The sequence below is a fragment of the Ostrinia nubilalis genome, chromosome 2 (genome assembly GCF_963855985.1).
Source record: "Ostrinia nubilalis chromosome 2, ilOstNubi1.1, whole genome shotgun sequence".
NCBI classification, from domain to species: Eukaryota; Metazoa; Arthropoda; class Insecta; order Lepidoptera; family Crambidae; genus Ostrinia; species Ostrinia nubilalis.
The window spans coordinates 13,783,651-13,809,415 of NC_087089.1; the positions used below are offsets into that span (position 1 = coordinate 13,783,651).

Here is a 25,765-nt window from a genome sequence, read left to right on the forward strand (position 1 = left end):
AGGTAACATACGCATAGTACAAGCTTTGCTTCGTTTGGGACTGAATAGTGCAGTGTATGTATAATGTATAAGTATATTCATTTACTTCACATATTTTCCTTGTCCATAGGTTTGATCAACCGCAACAACATAATGCCAACCCCAGAGCTGTGCGTGATCAACAACCGTCTGTTCTGGGTGTTCGGCTCGCTGGTCGCGTTCTACATCCCCATGCTGACGATGGTGGTGTCGTTCGCGCTGACGGTGCAACTGCTCAAGCGGCAGGCGCTGCTCGCGGCCGCTCCGGCGCCCGGGGGAACGCAGCGGAGGTCAGTAATACAGGATCCAGTAGTGCAGGACCCAGTTATTAAGGATCCAGTACTGCAGTATCCAGTAGTGTAAAATACAGTAATGCAGAATCCAGAAATGCAGAATCCAGTAGCACGCAGCGGATGTCAGGGGCTCCAGGGATGCAGGATCCAGTAATTCAGGACCCATTAATGCAGGATCCAGTTACTAAGGATGCAGTAATGCAGGATCCAGTAATGCAGGAGACAGTAGAGTAGGAACCAGTAATGGAGGACCCATCAATGCAGGACCCATTAATGCAGGATCCAGTTATTAAGGATGCAGTAATGTAGGATCCAGTTACTAAGGATGCAGTAATGTAGGATCCAGTTACTAAGGATACAGTAATGCAGAATCCTGCAAACTGGACTGTCGTGTATTTGAAATTCGAATTATTGGTTTTTGCGGGACGCTAAAAACGGGACGATCGTGTGAACGTTGATATTAAGACACTAAACTAAACAGGAGCCTTTTTTATTAATCTAGATAAAATAATGCAAAAACAACGAAAATACAGACAGCCGCAAAAAACAGAAACGCGAAGTTAAACATTCGCGCGCGACAAACATTGGCAGCCAGTACCACACCAGTGGCAGTACCTTCCTGATTCATATATTTAGCCTCGAAAATTAGCAATTCGTAGGTATAATATTGTTCATCCACAAAACCAAATAACCGGTCATTCCCAGACCGTTATTTTCAGCTATTAAGCACAGTGTCAGAACGTCAAGCTTCATTAAAACTGTAGCACTAGTAAAAATGTACGCTTCTTGTCGTAGAGTATTACTCAATGCTCAGCTTGAAAAATAGGGTGCCCTCTCAGACGCATAACATTTTTCATCATAATTTAGTTTGGCATAACAGTATTTGCATAAAGTTTTTTCGCATAAACTTTGATATGCATAGTTTTCTAAATGCATAATGGTTTCTTAGGCATAATAATAACTTTCTCTAATTTTCAATACCATAATTTAAATAATCATAAATGTAAAGAACATAATTTTTATATACATAAAGTTTGTTTTTAATAAAATACTATAAACATTATTTAATTATTTATAACATTTAAAGTCATAAATATATTGACTACAAGAGAAACCAACATTGAAGAGTAAATAATTATGTATTTGTGATGTTGCGAACGATCCTCCTTCCACCTTTATACTCTTTCGGCCTATAGATTTGCAAAAACTAAATTCTCTGTATCATTGTCATTTTTGTTCTTAATTTTTGACCTGTCTCTTAGAAAACTTAAGCTCGTGAAAATACTATCTGTTTGATCTCGAATCCCTCTTATCTATTATAACGCACATATTATACAGTCTACATTTACAACATTAAGCTTGTCTGGTCTGAAATTATGTTGATCCCGACTGGCCGTGGTCTCTTCCACGTGGTACTAGTCTGCCCTATACTAGAGTGTAATTTAAAAGCCGGAGGCGCGGAGGGAGTGCGGTCCTCGCTCGCTGTAACATATATCCGGCAGCCGTGCGAGCTGGAGCGGCTGAGGCTGGTCGCCGAAGGCGACCAGCAAGCCGAAGCTGTGGAAGCGAGCATGGCATGCCGGGTATATGTTACGCCAGAGCGGAAGGACCGCACTTCCCGCAGCGCCGGAGATAAGGCAATCCTAATGCTTGCTTGCATGCTTGCTTGCTTGCATGCATGCTTCCTTGCTGCTTGCTTGCATGCTTGCGTGCTTGCTGCTTGATTGCATGCTTGCTGCTTGCTTGCATGCTTGCTTGCTGCTTGCTTGCTGCTTGCTTGCAGGCTTGCTTGTTTGCATCCTTGCTTGCATGCATGCTTATATGCTTCCTCGCAGCTTGCTTGCATGCTTGCATGCTTGCTGTTTGATTGCATGCTTGCTACTTGCTTGCATGCTTGTTTGCATGCTTGCTTGTCTATTTATATTTGTTAACTTATATTTTATATGTTTCATATTTGTTAAAATTATGGTATTTTGTATATTATGAATGGTAATATTTATGGCATTGGTTTAGATGCCAATAAATGTTATGCCTAGAAATCGTTATTAAAAAAACAAGAATACAGAAAAAACATATACTAAAATATTATTATAATAAAAGTGGTTATGGCAAAAAAAAAATATGCCTTATGATTTATTCTGTATGAACGTTATGCGAAATGATGAGTATGCCAAAAAACTTTATGCACTCTTAAATTATGACAATATTTTTTATGCAACCGAATATGGACCCTGAAAAATATCCTGCGAGTATATTTTGCGTTAAAGCCAGATAAATGTTTGGTCATCAATATGACCTACATAGTACTACTTACTTGAGAAATGATGTCAGTTTGTTTTAAAATACTACTAAATGGACTATTACTTGACTGAGATGCTAGGTAATTTAATATAAGATTTAAATAAGTAAATCATTATTTTTTTACATAAATGTAGGTACGCCTACTAGGAATGTAGGTAGGTGCTAGGTCGTCGAACAAATAAAACCTTCCCAATTTTTTCCAGAATTAATTGAAGGGAAATGATATAAATATCGTACCCAAATATAAAAATGAACCCTGCCTTAGATAAGTGCCTATTCGAGTTCAATGGTTAGGAAAAAATATACGGCGAGGCGGGTCAAGATCAAGATCTATGATGATAACTCATTTTCATGTTACATTTGAATTATTTTACCACCAGAGGGCAGCAGTTTGGCATGGAATAGACGCAATAAAAATTGGAGCGGTTTTCTGTAGGAATACAGTTGAAATTAAATTGAAATGTTTTACACATTTTAGACCTTGTCTAAGATTAAAAAAAAAACCTGAAAGAATCCTTTACGTAGAAAACTAAGCAATATTCCTTTGCCTGTAATTAAAAAAAAAATTAAAAGTCTGTCCATCTCTACATGGTAAGAGGTTTCGTTTGTTATGTTTAAACTTTTCCTTCAGTAAAATCACTTTTACTCTTTTTGTAGAAACATGATGATACTACGATAAAAAAAAATGTGTATAATAGAAATACATCGTATAATAAATCAATTTTCGGGATAAAATTAGTATTTTTTTAATCGGACAGATACCGTTACCTTTATAGAATACGTGTGAAACCAACCTTTTTTTTAATACAAAAACTAAAGAGAAGACAATTTAAAAAAAATATGTGTTCAATTCTAATTACTATCTACTTCTGTAATACCATTCCACAATAACTATACAGAAACACTATCCAAACAATTGAACAACTTTGTGTTACGATTAAACGTTAACTGAACCACTTATAAGTTTATGCCTATCACAACTATCTACCCAAGCTTGTTGGAGAACTACTAATTTTATCATTTAGGACTATAACACACAGTAACTTTCAGGTTGGGTTTCCACCAAAGCGGTGAGCCGATGTGTTTGAATAATCAATCAGATTTTGTTATTTCCATGTCATCTCTCCGCTTAGCTTCATTTTACAGCTGGTTATTCAAATACCATCTCCTCTTCACTTTCCACTTCGGTGGAAACTGGGCCTTACTTTACGACTGATTTCCAAAAATCGTTATGATGATTTAAAGGTGCAAAACCATCTAAACTAAAAAAAAAAACTCATACAACTCATTTTATTTTTGCAAGGAGGCTTTTAAAAAGCATTTTTGCACGTTCCAATATTAACCCTACCACAGCTTTGGGACAATAAATGGACCAATGCTAAGAAAAATCAGCGCAAGAAACTCAGTCACTAGTGTCAGCCTTCAAGGGTTCAAGGGTTTACAGTCTTTAAAATATACATAAATATTGATGCGAGCTAGGCAGACATTTTCAAATTGTTTCAGGTCTTGGGACGAGTGAAATGTAAATGCATTATGCGTTTGAAATGTAAATAGTACTTTGACAGGTCTTATAGTTCATGAGTCGCCAGGACATCAAACTCAATTTACTTGCAAAACAGCTCTTATTAAAAGTACCTAAAATACAGGAAGAGATTCGAAGACTGGATATCAAGCGGAGAGCTATATCCTCTATCATTGGTAGTTTATGGTGACAATGCTGACTCTGCCATGCAAAACAACAGAGAAAGAACAAGCCACAGCGTTAAACTTGATTGTGTCCGTTCGAACTAAAATACCGGGTGTGCAGTCTACTATCATATTTAACAACCACAATGTTAATCTACCAAGCCATTAGACGACATAAATTATTAACTGCATATCGCTGCATATCGGAACGCGGTCAGTGGATAGTTAGTGGTGTAATAAAATACCCTTAATGTTCTTGTTTAAGCTACCTTATGAGCTCGTGAAGTGGAATATGTTGTTTTATTATTACAACCATTGTCAAATATGAAGCAACTGCCTCACCAGTACGTATGAAACACAACATACCTTGTGGTTCGCGTCTTGGAATACAATACTTGTTTGGTAACTGGTTTGAATCCTTTTGAGTCCCTCATAGCTGGTAAAGATTATACTTCCAAGCTTCCTATAGAAATCTGCTGAATGCAAGACGTTTCCAAACTTCCAATCTGGAAATAATTGCTAGAGACCTACGTCCAGTGCTTAAATATAATAGAGACGACAAATCCTTATCTTTGTTTGATTTGATTCTGACTGATGTATTTAATAGAGCATTGTGACTCAAATTGTTTTAATTTCTGAAAAAGCTCTCCGTTAATTCGGTTTTACTTTTGACACCCGGTATAAGAAAGTTGAAAGAAAGAAACATTTACGATGAACATCACGTAGTTAAAAAAAATAAGGCACAATAGCACATAATACTCCAAAAACCATTCAATACAGCAAAAGCTGTTTGACTATGTGCGTAAAGGTTTTTAACAATATACCCAAAGAATTTAAAGAATTAAATATTTATCAATTTAAGGCGCATTTATATAATTGGCTTGTCTCACAGAACTTCTATGACATTAAAGAATTATTAACGGCTAAACTTTGAGCATTGTTTTGAGTTTTTTTTTTACCATAATTTGCATGCTTAATTCTCTGGCTAAACATGTCTGAAACATTATGAATATTCCATCTTTGTATACCATGTTTACTAGCAAATAAAGATTTATTATTATTATTATGTTTGTACGCTTTGGAGCTCACGGGTCAAAAGTGGCCCGGTCCTTTATAAGGCTTGCGTGGGGATACAGATCCAACACGTAGAGGCCGTTTTAAGCGCAAAATAATCGACAAAAGTGAAAGTGGTGCACATGCTGGATCTAGTCTCTGACTATATCATGGGATGTAGCCAGAGACCAGCCCCAGCCTGTGCACAGGAGCTATTGCAGTTATTGGAAAATGGACTAGGGTTATGGATGAAGGATGGATGGACTGGTTACTGGGCTATGGATGGAGACTACGGGTCACCTGCCTGGTTCATAGTCTCGGACTGAAAAAATGGCAGGCGGTGACTAGCCAGCGACTAAATGGGCCCCCCCTGGCGTCATGGGTCGTATAGACCGGACTGAGGGGCAACATTGGCGTCTGCCAGCTCAGGGGTGTAGAGAGGTGTGCTGCGCTTTCTCCGAGGTTACTCGCGGCGTTATGCCCTTTAACACTTCCACCCCTGGAGCATATAGCTCTAGCGGCTCCACTCTGGCCGGCCGGTTAAGGCAAGCCAGAGGTGAAAGTCCTGCAGACCCTCTCGGATTCCACTTCGGCAAGCCGAAGACGAGGGTCTTGACCGACTCTCGGGAGCACTCGGGTTAACAACTGGCCCCGTGGTGTCGCTACTCACCAACAGCTCGCCACAAAGCCACAAAATTATAAATATTACATAGTAAATAGGAAATAAAAAGTGAACTGAGTAGTGCAACTGTCGCAACAGCGATGACCATCGTAATGGGATCCCACTCAGCGTATGCCGTGGCCCACGGTGAGGAAGGCCACGACGCTAGTTGTCAGTGTGTCCCAATTACTGTTGTACTGTTTTTAGTACTCTACCGTAATGAACACGTTAAATTACCAATGCCAATACAGTCTCTAAATTGTAAACCACACAACAATGAGAATTAATCTAATAAACAAAAGCCGTAACTAATTTATAGACCACGAATAGTAAACTCATCGTAAATTGGTCACTAGTTCCAGCCAAACAATTACATTAGGGTTTTATAGCCGATTATACGGCACTAGAGTTAGGCCAGAAGAGAACAGACAGTACATTTAGATGTAGTACAAAGACGCTGGTTAATATCTTGTGAAAACAAATCTAATAAACCAGATTTCAAAGTACATTACTAACATGCTTTTATCTCCTCCAGCTAATATGCCCCCGCATAAGCAATCACAAGCCGTGTGGTGACGGCAGAGTAGAATACATTTGTCACCAATCCCTACTTTTCCCCGGGTGTCGAAAGAGGTGACTTAGTGACTACACATCAAACAGAGAACGAGCAGCAACGCTAAAAACATCTATCTTTTAAACTGCGATCTCCAACCCGACTGCCAAGCGTGGGGATCATGGCAAAACCCTCCACTATAGTGGAGGAGGCTCATAGTTCAGCAGTGGACTGTAACGTGCTGTTGATGGATGATGGAAGCAATCATTGAATCGAGACTCCGGTACCGACTCTGTTGAACTTTTGTCGCTTCTATCATACTGTCATACTTAATAGTCAACTTGTTTTGTAGTAGGTAGGCATACCAACACACAAATATGATTATTTTGAGATTCTAAAAAGTTCTAGATGCGGGCAAGGCCGATCGCTTGACCTTTGTCCAACAGTGGACGTCATAAACGAGAAGTTCTAATAAGTAGTATACACACTACATGACGTTTGTTCTGTACTGGCTCTTCTTGCTATACTATATCTTATATCTGCTCGTTATAGATAATTCAGTTAGGTTCTCAACGTGTTTGTGTAGTTTATCGGCTATCTCCCGTATTTTATATCTTGTCATATCATAATGGTTTATTGTCACCAGATATTATGGTGTGAGGTATCAGGATCTAATATCAAGGTTATATCTAAGGGGGAATCGGTATTGAGCGCCAGAGATTGTATGAAATAATTTGGATGCTTTACGAATTTTACGATGTCGTTGGTCCATCTTGTGTGTGGTACGCGGCCAGAACTCCAGAAACTTGCTGCCCCCATCGGCTGACGACAAGGTTTTTTTTTTATACTAGTGCTACTGAAATGCACTTGCAACTGGTGCTAACGGTTTACTCCAATTGCAATGCGGTGTTTTAGATGGAGATTTTGTGGGTTTTCATTTATTAAAATCTTTCAGGCTGTTTACTATATAGGTTATGTATATTTTAAAGCTATTGGTAGTTTCTTCTTTTTTGGTTATATCTATTAGATTGTAAGGATTTACGTTAAGCAAGCGAGAAGTGGTTTCATGGATGTGGCGTTGTGTGACGAATCTAGGGCATTGTGTAAGAAGATGTTCCCATGTTTGCACAGGGACAGTGGTCATCTGCGACGATATGGAAACGTTTTAAGTAGCTTTTGTGATATCCGTGGTTGGTTAACACTTGGGTAATTGCGAAGTCCGGTCGGATGATCTTTGTGAACTCCCGTAGGGTGTTAAACGAAGGCGGACCGAAGATATCGTAAAGGTAGCAGGAAGGCGCTGGACGCAGGCCGCTACCAACCGGGCAACATGGAAAGCATTGGGGGAGGCCAAGTTCAGCAGTGGACATCCTATGGCTAAGATGATGATGATGATGATGATGATGATGTTAAGATGTACATACCTATTTGATTAGAAAACATTTTTTGCGTAGGTATTTTGTTTGACTGGATGGCGCAAAAAATATTCAAAGATATTATAATTATTACAGGTTATTCCAGATGCTACTCTTTATTTTTATTGACGCATTGATATTGACGACTGTTTGATGTAAAGTCAAAGTCAAAGTCAAAATTTCTTTATTTGTTTAGACTAATAAATAGTTCTTACAAATCGTCATTTTGCTCTTAAGGAGCCTCTACATGTCTCATAATCTTTTTATCCTACCAGCGCTTCGAGACCAACATTTGGCAAGTGCTGAGAAGAAGCGCCGCAACAAACTCAGTCACCACTGTCTGCCGGTTAATATAAATAAATAGAAATAGCAGTAGTAGGTACATTCGATTCAGGAGCAGTTCACTGAATTTACCATGCATTCTTGTATAGTGTATCTTATAAGAATGGGTATACAAAATTGCGTGGTATATTAAACAAGGTAGTGACGTGCTAATATCTAGACTTACAGATTACACACTTAAATACTAGTAGAAATGACTCGCATACATAAATTGGAATAACTTGGATTGACCAGTCCCCGAAAGCAGCGCCTGTTCACAGACATGACGAGTGAACCAGCCATCGCTTCACTCGACCATATTAGAGGGAATGTAACGACCCGCCTCACTACGCCACCACCCCAGAGACATTTTAGTGAGAATGACAATTCCAAGTTATCTCTTTAAAATAAAAAACTAATAATAAAGCTAAGTAACAGTCCAGATTGAGAAGCATGACACTATAACATTTTAGAAAATTAGATTAGTTTATACATTACTTTTCATAGCACGATTTTAATTCTTTTTAGTGCGAGCATGAGAGGACCATAATCCTACTCCCAGGATGACTTATCATTAAGAAAATCTCGAGTTGTATGGCTTTTTTAAGCATGTGATCTTTAACTATACCTTTAAATTTATTGTACGGTAGCTCTTTATATTTATCAGGGACTTTGTTATAAAAATGGATACCTTGTCCCATAAAGGTGGCAAACACTTTATTAAGTCTAAAAGCGGGTAAAGCCAAAATGTAGTGGTTCAATTACCCGGACTGCGATGCCAGAAGCCGTGCATTCGGTTTTAGCAAACACACATTTTTTTGTATTGGTTTGGGCGTTTTAAATAAACCTAAACATATTATATTTTAACTTTGTCTAGTACCCATAGTATATCTTTGCTTAATTTGAGGCTAGATGGGCCAATGTAAAAATTTCAAAGGATTTTTATTTGTTTATCATTCCGACCTCGCAGGCAAGCTACGGCTACCATTTTCCGTACCCTACCCTGTAAATCTTAAAAACAATTTCTTCTTCAAGACGGGACAAATTGCACAACCTAATCGGCTATAAGTACAGGATTCCAATTTACAATGTACGTGTTGGAAGGGTATACCACAATAGTGGGCAAGACGGTAGGAACATATTTTTTTGAATGAACAAATCATGGGCCAATATTTATTTGTACATACAATATTACGGATACCAGCGCCTACCTGTACCTCTAGTAGGAAAAACTTTCGAGTTCGTTTCGTTGCGTATTCAAAGTGTCATCGAAAAATTTTGTATGAAAAATTAAACAGCGCCCCCTAGGGCGGCTATAATATAGGGGGCGCTGTTTAATTTTTCATACAAAATTTTTCGATGACACTTTGAATACGCAACGAAACGAACTCGAAAGTTTTTCCTACTAGAGGTACTGGTGTCGTCAGGTGTAGAGGTATCAAACTAATATTGTATAGAGAAAAAAAAAGATTGCAAAGAATCTTTTTTTGGAGCCTATCTCAATACAAATATTGAAAAAGGCTCCAAAACTCCTTGACTGATTTGGATAATAATAATTGTATATTATTTCTGATGAACATAGTCGGTACGAAGTTCGCCGGGTCAGCTAGCAATGATTTTGGTTGGTCAATTTTTTCTAAAAGACATTTACTATTGAACAAAGACCTCCTCCAAGGACGGTTGGTTGCTCTCGGCTGTAAACTTTGAAGCTTCTTCGAGGATACAAATAACCATTGAAGTAGGTTTACATAAAATGACAGCACATCAGACTATACATTTTTGTTTAAAAATCATCCTTATTACAAGTTCATAAGAGGCCTCAGTGTTAAGCTTGCTGTGACGTCATCTGAATGCAACGAGCCTTCTAACTTCAACGCAATTGTGTTACGCCTGAGCTTTGCAAAAGGGTCATTTTCCGAAGGGGCTTAAAAATGGATTGTCCCGGGAATCCCTCAAGGATCTATGCCAATTCTGAGACTAAAGAGATTCAATAAACAATACTTATCTGCGATTTTATTTATGGTCTGTTTTAAATGCTCTAGTAAACGAAAAAGTTTTAAGAAGTGTCTGTTTTTTCGATAGACAGTCACCTTCAAGTGAAATTGCGATAGCAGCCAAATAAATTAGCATACTTTTTTTAATTTATAACACCAAACAAAATGACTGAGTTAATGACTTTGGTTGAAACTTAGCAAAGAATATTTCAAATACACTTGTGTAAATTATGTTTTTTCTTTTTGACCACCGCTGCGTTCGCTATGCAGTGGTAAGTTAACTTCGTCATTAAAATTAACGAATTCTACACAAATAAAATCGTAAGCAAAAGCTAAATCAAATAATTTTAATTGTTGAGTACCTACAAATGAATACGTTGGTGTGCAAGCTGTAATCAGCTTTACGGAACAAATGTACAAAATAAAGTTAAACGAGTATTACTAATCTGATATTTTTGTTCTCAGGCAATGCGGAGGGTTCGACAACATGCCCATGCAGGGCTTCAGGAGGGTTGGGGCCAGGAGTTCCCCCGACCTGTCCCCTGGGACATCAATATCGAGACAGCTGACCTGGCGCGTCACTAGTGCCACAAGGTACTACGAGTACTACTGTTTTTGAACCCAATTGCCTTGAATTAAAGACCAAAACCGAGAAAGTGCTGGCAAGCGCAGCATAGAGCGTCCACCTATAAGGTGGACAGATGCCTACATTAAGCAGGCTGGAAGGCACGGGATGCAAGTCGCTACCAACCGGCCTATCTAGAATCAGGATCATTGGGCTTTTCAGCAATGGACGTCCTATGGCTGAAATGATGATGATGATGAAGGACCAAAGCAGTGCGCAAGGAAATCGTCGGATATGAGATGAATCTGAATTTGGGGAATCTAATTTCCCATTGCTTGGGTTTTTATTGACGGCCATGCTGCAGATTCAGGATCTATATCTTGCAGAAGTTAAAAGAGTGGGAACAAGGGATAGGTCCCGTTACTATTTCAAGTTATTGTGCCCGTTTCTTATTATTAAAAGACATGTTGCATTTTATATCCAGCAGGACACAAAGAAACAAAATCGGCGTGAGCGTCTCCCACCCTCAGCTGAGCTATATGAACGGCTGCGGGGGTGCGGGGTCTAATTCCCGGAGGGGGAGGGACGTAGCCACGCAGACTCCTCCCAGCATAGCGGCAGAGACCAGGCGAGCGAGGCTCAGGCCACTGAAATTGACCCTGGCCACACCGAACGCTTTAACACTAAGGTATGTTGATAGAAGATCACAGTAATGGCCATGGTCCATAAAGGTCATAGCAAACTTATCAACTCGGGAAGGATCGCCTTTCGCGAGCTGTCATAGCTTTTTGCCAGCTATCATCGCCGTTCGCGCGCTGTTAACCGCGAAGCGAGGCGTTTACGTTGCAGTATGGAGTTTTATGCAAGGAATACTGACCGCCTCGAGTTGATACGGTTACGATCCCTTTCCGGGTTAATATGTGTGCTACGTCCTTAAACCAACTTCATCTTTTCACAGTCCTGATTCGTTTAAATTTCAATTTCGGTTTTGTCATTAAACTGGACCAACTGGATTTTGTCAACTTCCTGCATACAGTTTTTGCAAACACCTGTACCTACCTACCGCAAAAACTGTAAGTACCTGCAAAAAATGGGATATTTAGTGTAGTCCCGTATTTCCCAGGCTCGAAATGTCCTACCTACCTGCACAAAATACTATCAGTATTTAACTAGTCAATTTTGTCCCGGTAGGCATTTCGCTTTGTAGGCAGTTTGATGAAAATGCCCTGCAGTCGTATTACAACCTTTTATAAATCCAGCTTGTTTCCAGGCAGTTCAGTTTACGGCCAAAAACTGCCTTGTTCTTTTTCGTATTATGACGTCCGTTAATCTCACTGGGATCATCCTGGATAAATTGTCTATGGCCGGTTTAGACTGGCATGGAGGTGACGTTCGGAAATCGACCTAACGAAATACCGGTTCCTTACCGATTCAATAATTTGTGTATTAAACATATTTTCTCGTACAAAACTGGTGTAAATAAATAATTATTATTGAATAGACATAGAATAAACATGAAATTAATTAATATCTATTCAGATTCGTTAGCAAACGCTTAGAAAAATTATATTGACGGCTGCTATACAAAGCACTATACTTATTTCTGAACGATACGACACGTGTATTTTGCTGAGCCCGCAATAAACAAATTTATAAACATGCTCGAAGTCATTAAACCAAAACTTTTAAGATTGAAATGGAATGTAATACTTAAGAGCCATTTCACAAAAATATTCCGCGCGAATTTAGGTAAAAGCTGTCAATGCAACGTCAAAAGAGTAAAAAGAACGCTGAAATGGACAAAAAAATCTTGAGCCGTGACCGTATTAAGACTTGATTTAAGTTATTAATTTTAAGGTAGGATGAGGTATTCAAACTTGATAAATTAATTTAAATTTTTAATAGAGTTTATTAAGTCTTTTATATTTCGATTCATAATGAAACACGAATAGGTATAATATGTAAAATATATATTAAGTACAAAATAAAGACAGTCACATAGTGAAAAAAAAATTTGCCCCCTTACAGCTCCATCATCGGACCCTGGATACGAACTATTCGTCAAGGCGAATCACACAAGCCCAAACTCCATAGGGTTCTATTGTTTTGTTACGGAGGTGGCCATTGCATCTCCTCCAGATCCATTATCAGACAGAGCTAAGAAATAAATAAATATTATTATAAGTAAACAAATAACTAAAATAATTCATCTTACTATCTTACTTCTTACTAGTCTTACTAATATTATAAATACGAAAGTTTGTGTGGATGTCTGGGTGTTTGTTACACTTTCACGCAAAAACTACTGAACAGATTTTGATGAAACTTTACAGTACAGTACAGCAGTACTAGGCAGTCTGTGTTCAACTATCGCTCGGGTCGGACGTTCCTATCGCAAGACCTTTGGTTCACGCAGTTCCGATACGACTCTAGTGCTGTGTGTAATCATTTTCGTGAATAGGTACACTGAGTTTATTAATTTCTACGAGTGGATTTCATTTTGACTGAGACCTACGCCATGAACCCTGAACCAGAAGACCCTGTCGCCAGCGACAGCGACGCTCATCCATCCCTGGCGTCGACCAGAATAACAATGTATAGGCTATAATTTATGACGATCTGTGACAAACTAAATTTCAAGCGGGTGAAGCCGCGGACAATACTACATATTTCATACTAGCTTTTTGCCCGCGACTTCTTCTGCGATGAAGTGGAAAATGGTTCTAATAGAATTAAAATATTCTAAGAAAATTAATTTTGTTAAATGATTATATTTTTTGATATAAAATCTACAAATTATTATGTTTAAATATTTGAATACTTACAAAATTATGAGATCTTTCTAAAACAAAATTAAAACACTACACCTGCCGCAGATTTCTTTGTAAACAATGTTTTTTTGTTTTTCCTTCAGGTGCTAAAATCACCAGGCTATTGTGTGCGCATACTCTGGAGTATTCCACATACAACTGGTCGTCGGAGAAGCATAGATTTCCATTAAGTCTACTCCCGCTACCATATAGAACTCCGCTAAAACTCGTGAGGGCGCCAACACTTACTTTTGTATCGAAAATTAGTATGAGCAGCTGCGCACGCGGTTGCCCGTTGCAGGCTCTATGCAACCACACTATTTTAAACCGTGGTCCCTAAGCATGAGATGGGAAACTGCACTCTCTTGAATTCTCTTGAATTTGATGGTGTTAGGGGAATCCTAGGAATGAATACAGACTTTCCAATGGAATCTCCTCATCAATATTGCGAAATTGCGAGTTGCAATGCAATGTTACGTTTTCACTTGTTATTTTATTGTTATCTGACCTTGATTTTTCAAACACGTGTCAAAATAAAAAAAAAAATTTAAATCAAAAGTACTAAGGAATATTTCATTGATATCAACTTAGAAACAAGCACAGATCACAGAAACTAAAGAGAAATGTGACAAGGGACAAATTGGAACATATTGCTTGTGAAAGCAATGATGACAGTAGCGACGTCATTATGTAAACAGTTTATATTGCTTGCATAGTACTAAAGATTATTCGAACGTTGAATACTGATACCGCAGTGGATAATGAGCACATAATTTGATTTCTTTGTGTGTGTGAATTTCTAATACGACACTGAGTTTCGAACTCAGCGCATTACTTAGCATCTCTCTATATTTCTATGGAACCAAGTTATCTCCAAAATAACATTCCACACCTTTTTAACCTAGTCAGGTAATAATTTTAATAAAATACGAAGCACGTCATCTATCAATAGGATATATTATGTATATTTTAGAAGTTAATAAATTATGCATAAAATATAAACACGTTTAGTTAAATCGTAGAATTTCTGAAAAACAAGTACTAAAATCATACTGAAAAAAAAGTATTAATAATATGTTATCTAATATAATGATAGTTTTGCTGCACAAAAAAGGAGACAAAGGAGATATTAACAATTATAGACCAATAAGCTTAATGTCTAATATATATAAAGTATTTTCTAAAATAATATTGTCTAGATTAACTAACACGCTTGATGAAAACCAGCCAAAGGAGCAGGCTGGATTTAGGAGCAACTTCTCGACCATTGACCACATACACGTCCTACGCCAGATACTTCAGAAATACAGGGAATACAACAAAATATACTACTTGGGTTTCGTGGATTTCAACAAGGCATTTGATTCCCTTGAACACCACTACATATGGGAATCATTAGAACAACAAGGGGTTCATAAAAAGTACATACGCATATTAAAAATCATTTATGGAAAAAGCACAGCACAAATAAAACTGGAAAGGTCAGGTGAAGAGTTCCCGATAGAAAGAGGCGTCCGTCAAGGTGACCCTATTTCACCGAAGATATTCTCAGCAGTGTTGGAGCTGATCTTTAGGAGACTGGATTGGGATAATTACGGACTCAACGTGAATAGAGACAAATTAAGTCATTTGAGATTCGCTGATGATTTAATACTTTTCTCCGAATGCCCGATGACCTTGGAAAAAATGCTGCAGCAATTATCAGACGAAAGTGCAAATGCAGGGCTCACAATGAATATAACAAAAACGAAAGTAATGACCAACTCCTCACAAAACATTCATATTGCAGTTAATAACCAACAGTTAGAATATGTAAGCGAGTACATTTACTTGGGACAATTAGTATCACCGACAGAGAGTATGCAGAAAGAAATAGAAAGAAGAATAGCAAACACTTGGAAAAGATTCTGGTCGTTGAGCGAAGTAATGAAAAATAATGAAATGCCTATGGCTGAAAAACGGAAAGTCTTCAATGCTTGCATATTGCCATGTCTTACATACGGATGCCAAACTTGGGCCTTAACTGAACAACAACAAAATAAATTAAATATATGTCAGAACGGGATAGAGAGAAGCGTTCTAGGAGTGAGAAGAAAGGATAAAATGCAATTAAAAAAGATCAAAGGGAAGACAAAGTTTGGAAAAGTGCAATCATTATGCAGGAAATTAAAATGGCGCTGGACAGGACATATGTTAAGAGAAAAGAAAGAGAAATGGACCAGAATAATTACGGAATGGTACCCTAGAGAAAGCAGAAGAAGTAGAGGAAGACAACCAAAGCGATGGGAAGACGATTTGAAGCAAGTAGCTGGGCCAGAATGGTTACGTACAGCAAAGGACAGAAACAAATGGAAATCCTTAGAGGAGGCCTTTGTCGAAAGACAAGCTGTTAAGAGGAGAGATAAGCCGAATGCCGAAAATACTATTTTAGTTTAAATGAATTTTTTCTTACCTCTAGTTATAATTTGTAATATTATGTATAGTGAAATAAGTTAAAAAAATTAACAGCAATAAAGGCTTATTTTATTTTATTTTTATTTTATCTAATTTATTTATTAAACGTCGAATTTTATCAATGATTTTGGACTAAAGTTTTTGAAAATATTTTATAGCCTAAATAGAAAAAAATTAGGATTCTAAATCGTGAAAGAATTTTTTTTCGGAGCCTATTGCCTCCAAACAAACAAACAAACAAACAATTAAATCTTTCCTCTTTTATTAGTATAGATTTAACAACAAAGCTTCCCTCTCGAAACAAAACGCTTCTTTTTCTTCTTCACGAAACAAAACTCAAAGCGGATAAATAAATAAACAAATCTTTGGACAATTTCACAGCGCCATCTAGTCCAAAAGTAGGCAACCAATATGCTTGTGTTAAGGGTGCTAGCATAATGGATATACTTTTTTATAATTTATTTATTAAATTAAATACATGGTACCTACATATTATACATAGTTACACCCAGATCCGTCAAAGAAATTAAAATTCATCATTTCAATTTCTGCTCGGCCGGCCGACTCGAAACAGCCTCTCGGCATAGTATCAAATGCATTTGGTCGCCGTACAAATCACCGCTTCACGACACGAACGCACGTAAACGTCACGGCGGGAAAAATGACACAGATCCTACCTTGACGGGCGCTCGCGCCATACTAATCGATGTCGGCTTACGTATTGTAATTTATACTGATATTCACATCAATATTTTGACAAAGTGGTTACTAATATTTAAACAATAACTGTAGAAATCAATTCTACAATGAATATTCTTTATTTTTGGATACTTTTATTGCAGTTATTGCTGTGTTTTTAAACCAAAAACCACGATCAAAATGTGACGTTAATCTTCAAATTTGCCAAATTATTTTTAGATTTTACTCAATAATGGTAATGAAATTCAAGAATCTATTTCATTAATGGACTACAAGAATATATGTCCGATGACTACTATATATTTTTAAGCTTATTATATGAGCATAAATAATAGATACAGGACTTTGAAAATGAGTCTGCGGCAATTTTTCCGTAAAATGGTTGTGGGAGATGGGGCACTGTGAATAAAGCAAAAGAGTTTTAGTAAATCCGTTTCATTAATGGTCAACACCAAGGATTGACCTATCTTTCGCAGTTATTAAATAATCTCTGGGTGTTGCTTGTCTTGTAATTCATGCTTCCAAAATCTTAGAAATTCGCACGAAAATGTAAAATGGCTCTTAATGTATGATGCTGTAAGATTTGTGTGCTATTCTTGGGTTCGGAACCCTATGGTGTTTATGAAGAACCGAATGTGTGATTGTCCATAGTAACGTAAATACTTGTGTAAATACTGAGGGCCTTTGTAGGGTCTTGATACTTATACCTTTGTTTTTAATGCTTAACTTAGGTGGAATAGAAATAACAGTGTACCTACTTGTTATTATGCCGGATGACGTGATGGGTTTGAGGAGAATGTTCGTGTGTACAAGTGACAAGAATACTTATTATTGTGTGGTGTTACTTGATTGCGTTGCATCGACGACGTAATTAATTTGTGTTGCTAAGCAAACTTTTATGGAATTTTATTGAGAATGGCGTAAGTACTTATTTCTGTTTTTACTTGGGTTTTTACCTATCTCTCAAGTGATAAATTCGAAGCCCTTGCGAGCTCAGCCACAACACAATAATATGCGGTCTCAATTTTTTGCACCAATCGTGAACTAATTGTTTACTTACTAAACCTTTACTACAAACGTTTTATTAAGTGCATTTCATCAATAGCAAAGGGTCACAGAGGTCTCCAAGTTGCCTTCGAAGTTTAGCATCATTTTCAAGAATTTAGAAAATTACAAACTCGTCATACATGTTTATATTACCCTATTATTCGTTTTTGAGTCATGTTATAACGTAAAACTCTGTAAAATTAGTATAAAACAGAAAACTATATCAAAACAAGTCACAAAAAGTTGATCAAAGACGACGAAAACTGAATGGCTTAATTGAAACGAATTTTGACAACTAATCAAGGCTACAAACGTCATGGCGGCGGCAGCGCCGTGTGCCCAGGCCCTAAGCTTGAAAATTCGCTGACATGACAATATTCATTCTGTACAGTTTTGTTATTCATCAGGCTGTCAAATTGAACTCCACACGTTCAGAATTTTAACGAGGCAATTACTGCTATAGACAATAATGTGTGACGTGCGCGTTTGAATTAGAGAGAGGCTAAAATTAAATATGCATGGGGAATAATTTAACTCGGATGTCTTGGTTATGTAAATTCTTGTCAAGGATGTACTAGAAATTAGAGACTTTTTTGTCTTAGATTTCCCTTGATGACGGCGAAATTATCGCCCGTATTCACAAACGATGCTTGCTTAAGTGAAGCAGCAAATCGAAAAAACAGCATTTAATAGAGCTCTATGATTGATTCGTGTGTCACCCTATGCGTACACGCGCACTGTGAGACTTAGTAATGTTTGTGAATACGGGCGTAAGTCGCTAGGTTGTGAGGCGTATGTAGCTAGGTTGTGATGGTTGTGAGTTGTTGTGAGTGCAGTGACGTAACACGTATGGCCGTAAATCCAATTGTTGTGAGTGTGGAAGAACGTGAATTGGGGCGTGAAAAACCATGTGAGCTGTGAAGCGAGCTGTCGTATCATTTCAGATTTGTGGAACTGTCTGTGTATTCTGAATTTTAACCTACAATGTTGAGGCCTCGCAACTGCAAGGGTGTTTTTAAAATCTTTTCAATCGCGATAATGTAATAAACATTTAACGATAAACTATGAACAACGAGTTTAATTTTAACGAAAATTATTGATCGATTGCTCCGTTGATCGATGCCTAGTACCTACAAAGTTTTGATTCCCCAATGGAATGATTTTGAGTCTTAAGGTGAACGCACACTTCTACCTAACGAGTCAATAGAATTGATGTGTTTTCCCTAGTCGCCTCACAGTCTTTGATAGTTTTTTGAAACGGTATTTTGAGTGATGAAAGTATGTCTAAATAACGAGATTTTTTTTGAGTAAAATGGTTGATTTTTCGACAGGTTTCTAGCCAATCGCAAGAAGGGACGTTCTCTGTCAGCCAACGCTGTGGCCAACGAGCAGAAAGCGACCAAAGTCCTGGGCCTGGTGTTCTTCACCTTCGTGCTGTGTTGGGCGCCTTTCTTCTTGCTCAACATTCTGTTCGCCTCGTGTCCTGCGTGCATAGTTCCAGGTAAAGGTTTTACCTAAAGAATTTTTGGACATCAAGTTTTTGTAATTTTAAGAAACATTTGAGTAAATGGTTGCTATCACTGACACTTTACGATTTAAAAGAGTTCTTTGACTTGCTGTAGTTTTGTTCTTCTTAAGAATCGTCGCTAATATTGTGGTATTTCTAATTTAACTTTTGCATGCTAATAATTTTAGCTAAACATGTATCGTTCTCACTGTCTGTACCTAACATCTTTTTATACCATGTTTAATTGCAAATAAATGATTATGATTATTATGATTATGATTATACATACTGGTCTTACTGGGAGCGGCACGGGGAGGGGTGTTCGTGAAAGAGCATACAAGTCTGATCAAATCTGAAGGCTCGCTGACGTTTGATATTACAAAAACAACCTCTCGTGCCGCTTCCATATCTCAGGTACTGATACAGTTAAGGTTCGGCCAAACCAACGCGATTAGCCGGCGTGCAGCGATGGCGACCAGACTTAAATACGGGTGAAGCTCGCTTCCACCTTCGGCCTGATCATCACTTACCATCAGGTGAGATACAGGCCAAGAGCTTCCTCGTTGTGGATAAAAAAAATACATTGATCGCCATCGTTGCACGCCGGCTGATCGCGTGTGATCGCGTTAGTTTGGCCGAACCTTTGTAGGCTGGACTTGTACTCTCTGACAGCCTACTTACTGAAACCATCTGTCAGGTTTTTGACCCGTCAAAATAGTTAGTTTTACAATTTGAGATTGAGGAAATATGGTCTCTTTCTTGGTCGAGAACGAATCTTTATTTTTAGGTATACTTTTCGGGTAGTTATAAATTATGCATCTTCATGTAGTGTTCGGTTTTTTAAAAATTAATCTTATAGTAATTTTAGCCACAATTTTACAATCAAAACTAACGAATGTAAAACAGTGTAGGTAATTTCAGACTTATACTAAGTTCTGGGCTAGGTATTGGGCTGCCATAGAACGATTCAAAATTGCTTTGCCAGCCAATCATGCTCGAGCTCGGAACCTCTTGGGAAATTTATCCGTTTTGGAAACCGAAACGGATTTAATCCAAAGAAAAATAGCAGTATGAATAATAACATGATTCGTTCATTTCACAGAACAATTAGGCATTAGAAACCATATCAATATTTTGCGTTGTGACCAGACCAGGCTAATGCTACTATGCTAGAACTATATGTAGGTATACACCCTCAAATCTATTAAAACCGTGTCCAATAATTTCAGATTCAATCTCGTCTAACAAATTATCAAGTTTGGTAAGTCATTGCTTTTAAACGTAGATTTTAAGAATCTATGCATTATGCATAACCGTTAACCTCTGTGGTCTAGTGGTAAGAACGCATGTTTCAGACCCAGAGGTCCCGGGCTCGATGTCTAGCGCGAGCAAAAATTTTCTGCTCGGTTTAGTATCCACCTGAAAAAAGCTTTGTTAATTAGTCAAATCTGATAAATTGGCTTAAAACAAAAAATTTTTCATTAATCAAATAAAAACATTGTGGTCTATCCTATCCTATTCCGTCTATGGCTTCAATGGTCTGTGCTATTTACATAGCCGTATCGTGCGAAAATGGGATATAGAATTTCGTTTTCATTGGGTTTCACACCATTTTAAATCTTTTATTAGGTCTTTGACATTTGTCCTACATTTAGGACAAGTGTCAATACACGAGCTTGTAGAAGAAAAAAAACCTGTTTAGATGAGAAGATATCATAACTAAATCCTTTTAATCCTTTTTTTGTCGAACACTAGTTTTGAGAAGTATTTAATTAATTGTATTTTGTAGATTAAGAGATTTGCTATATTGGAATTAGTGGACATTTCATTTAAATCGAAAAAAACTGAAACAATGTTGTGTTGCTCTGAAAATTATGAACACGAAAATGGTCGAGTGGTTCTGATGTACTCGTATCATAAAATATACAATTTTGTCACACTTATTATAAAGGCGAAAGTTTGTGAGTATATGTTTGTTACTTCTTTATGTCTTCGGCTGGAGCGTTTTTAACAAATTTTCGTATGGAATTAGCTGACACCCTGGATTAACACGTAGGCTACGTTTTAAAAATACCGCGGGTAACATCGCGGGGCACAGCTAGTTAAGAATAAAGTTTATATAATTTATGTTACATTTTCACCTTTGTCAACAGAACACGTAGTGGATATCTGCCTGTGGCTGGGCTACGTGTCGTCTACCATCAACCCCATCATCTATACTGTGTTCAACCGAACCTTCAGAGGAGCTTTTCTCAGGCTGCTGCGGTGTCATTGTCATAGGTAACGATCTAATATTAATCTAATATTTTTTCTATGTACTATCAACAGCACATCCAATAATCTGTACTTCTATAAGTACTTATAGTTTAAGCCGAAGAGTTTGTTAATCTCACGCATACGAAGCGGTCACAGCCAGTACCTACGTTTCTATCGCAAAATTGCACCTATTCAATTGCAACCATTTAGCTTGATGTTTTGACGACTGTACTTCATACAAGCTGTATCTCGTAGTTATAAGTTAGTATTGTTTCGCACTTGTGGCAAGAAAGTTAATAGTTGTGTCGTATAAGTAGAGTATCATATTCCGAATACAAACATAACGAGAACGACATTTATTTGTGCTCCGGATACATCGATTTTTTTACTAGAGACCTAAATGTGATTAAGTTCTTGCCCGTATTTACTTACACCCTGTATTTAAAGCGGGCTCTTTCTAATTTTATTTCGTTCCTCACTCGTTCTGTTACAAATTAGATCACTTATGGGATAATTGCTATAATTTGCGAACTGTGATAAAGAAAATGGGATGAAACGCGCCGAAGAGGCGACAGTTAATTATCGCTCGCTCTTAAGGCTATTAACGACTCAGGTGCATTTTCCTAGCATTATACAGGGTGTATAAAAATGTCACAGATATTATGAGAGAAATAGGTTATGTAATTTTATAAGTATTATAAGTTGTGGTAATTTACATTTGAAGCTATGGCAATAATATTCACTATAGGATATTGATTTAACTCGGTTTAGGATTCATTAAAATTTCAATCAAATAAAGCTTGCTCTTAGACCTAGGCGACTTAGGTGTGCATTTTCTAGAGAATGTTATTCTTTAAGAAGATGGTAAAACCGTGGATTGCTTACGGATTTTCTAAAAAAAGAGATTGAAATGTTTGTTGCATAGAAAATCATGCCGTATGCAAGTATAAATAATATAATATAAATATAAATATCCTTGGACATTTTACACTGCACCGCTAGCCCCAAACTAAGCAAAGCTTGTGCTATGGGAACTAGACAACGGATATAAACATACTTAAATACTTTTTTTTGCATCTTTATAAAGAGCATGTCCAAACTTCACTTACAATTTTTATACTTAATTTTATTGATACATTCCAGTATAAAGGCTGAGTTGCACCACCTTACTTTAACTTTGACAAACGTTAAAAATCTGTTAAACTCCATAAAAAAAGCACCGGTTAATGTATTGTTACGGTTAAAATAAGGTGGTGCAACTCAGCCTAAGAGTATCTAATCTAATAATAATAAACATTTTATGTTCTGTGTGGGAAGTAATTAATTAAAATAAGATACGTAACTTCGAACAAACACCCTGTATAAAGTTATTTACGCGAAGTGTTGAGGTTTATTGTCACTTTAATTAAATATTCTTGGTATGGAATGGAGAAGATTGCGTTATTTGCTAGAATGAACTCTTTCTTATGCAGATGAGTTTCATACTTGAAGAATATTATACAGGTTATGAAATGATATGATATTTTGATACAACATATAACGCCCGTATTCACAAACATTACTATGAGGTCTCACAGTGCGCGTGGTCGCAAAGGGACGAACCAATCACAGAGCTCTATTCAACGCTGTGCATTCGATTTGCTGCATCACTTAAACAAGTATCGTTTGTGAATACGGGCGTTAGTCGTGTACAATAAAATACTCGCAAATTATCGGATCGGATTCGCATCGTATAGGATCAGTGTTATGGTCCCCGTCAATCTTTGGACTATTGTGATGAATCAAACCTAACTAGGCTAAGCTTAGCTGATGGGGTTAACTTAGCAACTAACGCCCGTATTCACAAACATTACTATGAGGTCTCACAATGCGCGTGGATGCACAGGGTGACACATGAACCAATCACAGAGCTCTATTCAACGCTGTGCGGTCGATTTGCTGCTTCACTTAAGCAAGCATCGTTTGAGAATACGGACGTAAGTGTTCGGTAAGCGAAAGGGCCCGGAAAGCTGTCGTCCGCGAGGAATGGCGCAGTATTGCGAGGAACATCACTCATCGTGATTCACAATGATGACCACGACCACTCTGACAAGAGTGTACCGACTGAGAAGAAGAAGGGAATAAGGGGTTAGCGGGAATATTATTTTGTGCACTCTCTTCTTCTTCCTCGGTCCCTCACTGATGAGGATCGCGACCACAGATAGTGTTCCTCCACAGACTGTGGTCATAAGCTGTGTGGACCGCACGATGCAAACCCCCGCCCACCGTCTTCCTCACCGCGTCTGACCATCTCGTCGGTGCCCTGCCCATTTTGTGCACTACAAAGTACAAAAATATATATTTTTTAAGTTTTATCAACTTATTATTATTCTGTGGTTTTATGTAGTCACACCACGGGCTAAGTTAAATATTAAAATTCAAGGTCCAAGGGCAAAGCTTAACCTTTGGGACTAAGCCAACTGAATCAATTGAGAGTCTTGCTATCATGAATAGTGAAAGTTTTGGCGAAATAGCGTTTTTCATTTTTACTAAAATAAAACAATTATTTGTAGTATTTTAGATTCTACCTATTTGATTTGATATGGTATAAGTAAATATTTGAAATACACACTTCAAACTTTTCTTGAGTATTGTACCTAGTAAGGTAAAAGCTAGCTACTTTAGAAACTTACTTAAATAAATCAACGTGATGAAGTTACATAGAGACGAGAATGTAAAAATCATGTTTTTTTCCAAATTGTTGAAAAACGAGCCATGCTCTTAGGCATAGTTAAAGGTCAATAAACTCCAGCATAGACTAGTTCACGTATAAACTTCAACCAAAGGTATTTCAGTATTTTCCTTTTCAATGCACCTACGTCCGTCCGTTGAGGATATGAGCTTCCAGCATCGAACATCAGGCCTCCACAACCTGTTTGGCCAGGATGGGGGTGTAGGTCAATTTACCTTTGGTAAATTAGAGAAGGCAGCCACGTATCTATGATTTTTTCTGACCGGGCCTAATTTTTTAATATGGCGCTATGTGTTACAGATGCCTAAAAAAGCTTTACGCGCTCACTGACTGATTTTCATGTGTGACTGATTTTTGTCTAGGATGTGTTCTAAAAACCAACATACCCTTATTTCGATTTGGCGCCCCCCTTAGACGGCCGCCCAGGGCAGGCACCCCGGCTTGCCCACCCCTTAGATCTGTGCCTGCAGAGAAACTTACTGCAACTGTAGAAAATACTTCCCTATCCTTCTGTAACTGTACAAAATACTTAAATAATTCTATTTTTTTCAGACGCGGCAGGTGTACAAGGTACAGATCAGTTAACTCCACGCGTGGGGCGTCTCAACTCTGTGCCAGGTCGGCTCTACCCCTTGCTATATCCTTAAGACCTTCAGCGATGCCAACGACATCTCCTAATACTCAGGATTCCACAGAAACTGTCCTGATGGAGACGCCTCTTGGCGACTACAATGTTCGATATTAAAGTGTTCTACTTAATAGTTTTATAACTGTGGAAGGACATACATACATCAGGATTTGGTACAGTATTATGTTTAACTTTGTGATTAGTTTTTTCAAGGGCACAATAATTAGTTTTACTGTAGATAATGTCGATTCCTGAAGACATTGTTTCATGTATGGCATCGTTATTTAAGTGTTTATTTAATAAATCTTTAACATGAGTTGAGCACTCCTTTATTTGACATCAAATTAAATACCGTGTGTCATTTTCAAATAAGGCAGTTTAGACATTATTTATTCTGTTCGATGTACTTTGGAAAATGATGTCAAGCGAAATTATCTCAAATTGTACTCGTATTTGGTTATTGATATACATCAGTATGCATATCTTGTAGGGTAGAGACACCATCATTTTTATTCGGTAGATAAAATAATTTTAAAGTTTCAATCACACACTGCTTGTGTTACATTCCCGTGCCCGATGGCAATGGCGATCAGTGGAAATACTGATTTCCACTGATCGCCATCGCCATCGCGCACGCATTATAAGTCCTGTGTTCTTTCCTACCCCAAACCTCGTCATTTATATTCAAAGCAATGTTTTTCCTTGCAAAATGTTAGAACTAGCTGATCAATCATGTTTTATTTTAATGTGATTTCGTGTATGTATGAATGTGT

At 37.7% G+C, this 25,765-nt stretch overlaps 1 protein-coding gene across 1 annotated transcript in view; it reads left to right on the top strand.

The window, feature by feature from the left end:
- Window positions 1–25,765, top strand: part of LOC135084517 (D(2)-like dopamine receptor) — a 163,015-nt gene extending 137,250 nt beyond the window's left edge. Inside the window, exons 5-10 of the mRNA XM_063979292.1 lie at window positions 110–308; window positions 10,761–10,889; window positions 11,345–11,548; window positions 19,202–19,371; window positions 21,531–21,657; window positions 24,917–25,765. Of these exons, the coding sequence (XP_063835362.1) occupies window positions 110–308; window positions 10,761–10,889; window positions 11,345–11,548; window positions 19,202–19,371; window positions 21,531–21,657; window positions 24,917–25,109 (1,022 nt within the window). The 3' untranslated portion in view covers window positions 25,110–25,765. The remainder of the gene's footprint in view (window positions 1–109; window positions 309–10,760; window positions 10,890–11,344; window positions 11,549–19,201; window positions 19,372–21,530; window positions 21,658–24,916) is intronic.